Source organism: Galeopterus variegatus, unplaced genomic scaffold (genome assembly GCF_000696425.1).
Source record: "Galeopterus variegatus unplaced genomic scaffold, G_variegatus-3.0.2 Scaffold486, whole genome shotgun sequence".
Lineage (NCBI taxonomy): Eukaryota > Metazoa > Chordata > Mammalia > Dermoptera > Cynocephalidae > Galeopterus > Galeopterus variegatus.
In genome coordinates this window covers 120801-126885 of record NW_007726597.1, presented here as the reverse complement: position 1 = coordinate 126885, position 6085 = coordinate 120801, and the positions used below count along the sequence as shown (strand labels likewise).

Sequence of the window (6085 nt, the reverse complement as noted above, 5' to 3'; positions counted from 1 at the left end):
AGAGAGAGAGAGAGAGAGAGAGAGAGAGAGAGAGGGAGGGAGGGGGGGCAGGACACACACCACACGTGTGGGGGCGGGGGTGTGGCCGGAAAAAGGTGGTTGCTCGCAGCGCCGGAGCCCCGCCCACTTCCGCCTCTCAGTGCGCAGACGCGGTAGGCGTCCGAGGGTTTTTGGCTGTGGCTTTGGAGGCTGGCCGTTGGCCGCGCATGCGTAGTGAGCCGTTGCGCGATCCTGAGGCGGTGGTGAGTTCTCTCCCTCCACTCGCAATTCCCGGCTTCGGCACCGAACCCTACTAATGAATCCTTAAGATAACGTGGGTTTAATCAGCTTAAGACAGGCACCTCTCAGATCCGGCCCTGAAGGAACTTGGCCTACCCCCAACCTTTCCAGATGTTTTCTTCCAGTGTCTTTCAGCTCCTGCCTCTCCCTTCCGGAAACACACAGTCCGCTGCTCACAAGCCCTCAACACCCCTGAAACCATCACAGCCCCGTGCTCCCCATACAGACCATCCCGATCGCCTACAGGCCCTTCGAGCCTGAGCGCTTGCTGTTTAGCCCGCCCCTCGTACGTCTTTGTTAGGACACTCTCGCCTCACCGCCCTCCCACTATGCTCCTCGCATGTTCTCCAATCTCGCCCCTTGTAGCCCACCCTTTACAGGACCTGTGCCCCGCCCCTCGCCAGCCCCGAAGTCCCACCCCTCGAGGGCCCTCCCACTCCCTTCTCAGCCCCACGCCTCGCAGCCCCCAGCAGCCCCACCCTTCTCGGGCCCCCAGCAGCCCGCGGGTTCGCAGCCGCATCCGTCCCAGCCCCGCCCCTCGCAGCCCCTGCAGCCTTCTAGCTCCGCCCCTCGCAGGACTCCCCAGCACATCAATTCTAAGTCCCCAGAGTCCCGCTGGTCTTTCACTCGCAGGCCCTCCCCGCGGTCTCGGTCCCGCCCCGGCCGCTGTCCTCAGGCTTCATTGGTCCCTTATCTCCCCAGTAACGAGACCACAACACTGAACTTGGAGCATCAAGGACAGGTCAAGCACCCCAGATAGGGCCTGGGCCTCACCGCCCCCACAGCTGGCCGGGGATTCCCCCTCCTCTGTGACCAAACAGCCCGGCCTCGGAGATACCGAGGGCCCAGGGGACCTGCCCCCCACCTCCAGAGTCAGAGCCGAGACGCAAGACCGAGGAGGTGGGAAAAGGTGTGGGGAGAGGCCTGAGAGATGACCTACTCCAACACCTCGGGGAAATTGAGATTCAAAGAGAGGCCAGAGTGGTTCTAGGGTTACCCTCTTTTAATTCCCGGTCCCTTGCAGTTCGTCGCCACTCTCCTCCCGGCCGTTTCCTGCCCGCTGTATGAAACGTCCTGTGTCCGCACTTATAGGAGTCTCGCCCTCTTTTGCAAGATGCCTTTGGGATTCTCTGCAAGGATCACCCGCTCCGAGGATGGAAGCGAGGGCTTCCTGGAGGGATTGGGTAATTCATAATTCTTCCTTTCATTCACTCATTCTTTTCCTGTCCTTAGATTTCCCGAGTTCCAGGTCCTGTAGGCCGGGGCCCTGAGAACAGAGAGTCCTTCCAGGAGCGCCCTCTAGGGGGGAACAGACTTAAGTCCGAATAGAGGTGGCGTGAGGTAGATGGGTGGGCCAATCTTGGGCAGTGGGGTGGGTCAGGAAGACTTCTGGCAGTAGGAGAAGTTTGAGTGGGGCCCAGAACTTCTCCCGGGAATTGCCAAGGGGAGAAGGAAGGGAAGGTTAGAAACAGAGAGAACAGAGAATGGTGTTCCAGCATGGGGCTAGAGTAGGGTTTCTCAATGTCTGTACTGTTGACACTTGGGTTGGGATAATTCTTTGTTGTCGGGGGCTGTCTTGTGTGTTGTAGGATGCCTAACAGTATCCCTAGCCTCTATTCACTACATGCTGGTAGCACTTTCCCTCCCCTACAAGTCTTGACAATCAAAAATGTCTCCAGACATTGCCAAATGTTTTGGGGAGCAGAATCACCCTTGGTTGAGAACTACTAGGCCTTGGGACGTGGGGAGCTGGTGGGCAAGACTGGAGAGGTGGGTAGGGTCGGGTCACGTGGGGTCTTGAAGGCCGGGCTGAGGAGCTGGGATTTTGTTCTTAGGGTTCTGGGGCACCATTTAAGGCATGTAAGCAGGGGAGGGGCAGGGTCCAATCCAGGTGTAGAAAGACCCTTGGGGACTGTGAGGATAGGTCAGAAGTTGGGGAAAAGGCTGGGGTGATGATCCAGGCAGGAGGGGATGAGGTCTGAGTCCAGGGGATAGGCCACTCTTGGAGGAGTGAGGAGGCAGGAGGATGGGGCTGAGGACTGCTGATAGTGGGGGTAGAAGGTTTCCCAAGTTCCAGGTCCTGTGCCAGAGGACAGAGAGGCCTCCCAGGAGCACCTTCTAGTGGGGGAACATGTGTCCAAATCGTGGTGGGAGTGGGTTTACGGGAAAGAACCCAGGTCAGTTCGGGGTATAGGGAGTATGAAGAGATGAAGAAGCTTGAGAGATACAGGAACTGAGATACAGTCCTAGAGGGTTGTTGGGGGCTGGGTCTGCAGTGGGGTGGGCCAGTTTGTGAGATCCTAAAGGTACGCCAGACTTCCTAGATCCTGGGGAGGAAGGGGCTAGCCACCGGATCCCTGCTGAGTTCATTGCCCTCAGTAGATTGGGAGCTGAGCAGACTGCAGCGACAATGCAAGGTGATGGAGGGGGAAAGAAGGGCCTACAGCAAGGAAGTACACCAGCGCATCAACAAGCAACTGTGAGCTGAGCACCTGGGCTCCCCTAGCTGGGGAGTACAGTGCTACAGGGGCTGGGGCCCAGACTCCTGGTTCAGAGGGGGGATGGCAGGGGCAAATGTGTCCAGCCTTTAGTGATGTTGCGCTCTGCCTTCTTGCTGGCCTCTCCTCTACCTCTGTGCTTGGGCAGCGAGGAGATCCAGCACCTGGAGCAGGTGCGGGCCAGGCTCCAGGTACAGATCAGCATTGCCCAGAGCCAGGTCAAGCGGCTTCGGGACAGTGAACTACTGGAGAACATGGACCGCCTGCTGAAGTGCCGGACCAGAGTGCAGGACGAGGTCGAGGAGCTGCAGGAGCAGGCCAGAGCCCTGGACAGGCAGGTAGGTTTTGAGACCAGGTTCTGTGGATTCTACTTAGGGGCAAATATTGTAACCTCTCTGAGCCTTAACTTCTTCATCTGAAAAATTTGGCTATTGAAAGTATCCACCTGATGGAGTTGTGTACAGTAGGAATATGATTGTTTAGCACAGTCCCAGGTATTCAGTAAGGGTGCAGTTAAGCAGGAAAGGTTTGCCTTCTGAAGTCAGCAAAACCTGCGTTAGAATCCTGTCTCTGCCACATTAGAGCCATGTGACCATGGGCAGTGTTTCACCTCTCTGGGCCCTAGTTTCTTCATTTGCAAAAAGTGGATGCAGCAGAATCTAGACAGATTTCGGGCCGGCCTGTGGCTCACTCGGGAGAGTGCGGTGCTGATAACACCAAGGCCACGGGTTCGGATCCCATATAGGGATGGCCGGTTCGCTCACTGGCTGAGCGTGGTGCTGACAACACCAAGTCAAGGGTTAAGATCCCCTTACCGGTCATCTTTTAAAAAAAAAAAAAAAAAAAAAAAAAAGAATCTAGACAGATTTCTAATCCCATCGGCTTCAAGACCTTGCTATTTGACCTTGAAAACAGTACAATTTTTTCAGGCCAGTTTTCTTTCAAGTTTTTATGACCATGAACTGTGATGCAGTTCATACACACTAAGACGCATACAGATGTAAACACACACACATATATCTGAAACAGAAGTTTCAGCAAATACTACTTACTTTCTTCTGTGTGGGATTCATTTTGCTATTTTCTATTCTACTCTTCATTAAAAACACCTGCTTGTCTAGACCAAATGTTTTCTTGCACATGAGTGGGTCACAAACAGGAGTTTGTGGTCTTGGTGGTCTGTATTAGTTTCTTGGTGGTCTATGTTATTTTGTATCTTGGTGATCTCTATTAGTTTCTTATTCCTGCTCTAGCAAATTATCACATACTTGATGGCTTAAAATAACACAACTTAATTATATTGAAAGTTCTGGAGGTCAGAAGACTGAAATGGGTTTCACTGGGGTAAAATCAGGGTGTCAGTAGGGCTGCGTTCCTTCTGGAGGTTCCAGTGGAGAATCTGTTTCTTTGCCGTTTCCAGCTTCTAGAGGCCACCTGCTTTCCTTGGTTCACGGTTCCTTCCTCCATCTTCTAAGCTAACAATGATTGGATGAGACTTTCTTATACTGCATCACTCTGACCTCTGCCTTTGTTGTCTCATCTCCTTTTCTGGTTCTGACTCTCCTGCCTCCCTCTTTCACTTATAATGATCCTCGTGATGACATCGACCCACTCAGATAAGCCCGGATAATCTCCTCATCTCAAAATCCTTAACTTTATCACCCCTGCCAACTATTTTTTGCCATTTTATTTTTTTGCCATTTAAAGTAACAACATATTCACAGGTTCCAGTGATGAGGACATGGACATATTGGGGCTATTATTCTGTCTACATGGTCCATAGTTTTATTTGCATTCGACTTTCAATTAATCTATTTGTTTGTATGGCCCTCAATATCATCCTGAGCTGCCTTTTGGAAGGTGAATTCGTGTAAACTCACCAGTCAGGCCCAAGCAGGATGATTTTATTCCCCTTACTCCACGGATTCTTTTGACCTAGGAAATTATGTATAATTGCAAATCAGGTGGGGGACAGAGTGCCCAGAGTAGAGCTCTGTAAAGTTCCCCATGAGGTCAAGAAATTCATTCATTAAACAAATATTTATTGAGTTCCTACTAAGTTCCAGGAACTGTCCTAGGTGTTGCAGACACAGCAGTGAGCAAAACAGACAAGGGCCTTTGCTCTCATTTAGTTTGTATTCTGTCAGGGGAGACAGACAATAAGCCAAATAAAAGCTGAAGAAAGAATTTGTTCAGTCTGGCTGGTTCTTTCAATTGGTTAAAGCGTGGTGTTATAACATCAAGGTCAAGGGTTTGGATCCCCCTACTGGCCAACCGAAAAAAAAAAAAAAAGAAAAAAGAAAAAAAAATTTGTTAAGAAGTCATTCAGAATCTTGCAGAGACAGAAAGATGGGTAATATGGAAGGGCTGTTAAGAGACATGGGAGATAAATGAGAAAGCTTACTATATTCAGAATATGTAGAGAAATTACATAGTTTTCTCCCACCGTGTTCTAATAACACACTCCTGATACTAGTTTAAGAATATAGACATGAAGAAACCAAAGTGCTTTTCTTATACTCTCACTCAACAACAATAAAGACAGAAGACTTTTGCAACCAGATGTGTGGGATTTTTCCCCCATACACCAAGCAAGCAATCAATTCTGCAGCAGACACCAGCTGGGTGTCCTCTAACTCAAATCTATTCTGACACCATCTACCCAGAGATAGTGTCATATCCCACAAGTTAAGGGCTCAGTCCCTGATAACAGTTGCCAGTCTCAAGTCCAAGCCTCTGGAATGTCTGACTGACTGTAAATCGAGGTTCCCACATCTCCCTCCTTGGGTTTGATTAATTTGCTAAAACAGCTCACAGAACTCAGGGAAACACTTATTTCTATTTATCCATTTATCATAAAGGGCATTACAAAGGATACAAATGAAGAGATTTGTAAAGTGAGGTATAGAGGAAGGGGTGCAAAGCTTCTATGCCTGCCATCCTTCTGGATCCTCCATGTGTTCAGCTATCCAGAAGCCCTCTGAACCCAGTCTTTTTTTCTTTTTGGCAGCTGGCTGGTAAGGGGATCTGAACCCTTGACCCTGGTATTACGAGCTGACTAAATCATTTGCCATTAGTCATCAACTTAACCTTCAGCCCCTCTCCCCTCCCAGGAGGTGGGCTGAGAAGTTCCAACCCTCTGATCCCACCTTGGCCTTTCTGGTGACCAGCCCCCATCCTAAAGCTACCTAGAGGCTGCCAGCCATCAGTTAACTTATTAACATACAAAAGGACACATCACTTTGGAGATTCTTTTTTTTTTTTTTTGTCTTTTTCCGTGTCTGGCAACGGATCGCAACCCTCAGTGT

At 50.5% G+C, this 6085-nt stretch overlaps 1 protein-coding gene across 1 annotated transcript in view; it reads left to right on the top strand.

Moving 5' to 3' along the window:
* Window positions 1-145: 145 nt before the first annotated feature.
* The window catches only part of CCDC114 (coiled-coil domain containing 114), a 32078-nt gene continuing 26138 nt past the window's right edge, over window positions 146-6085 (top strand). The window contains exons 1-4 of the mRNA XM_008569264.1: window positions 146-242; window positions 1304-1463; window positions 2662-2758; window positions 2926-3115. Coding sequence (XP_008567486.1) covers window positions 207-242; window positions 1304-1463; window positions 2662-2758; window positions 2926-3115 — 483 coding nt within the window. The 5' untranslated portion in view covers window positions 146-206. The remainder of the gene's footprint in view (window positions 243-1303; window positions 1464-2661; window positions 2759-2925; window positions 3116-6085) is intronic.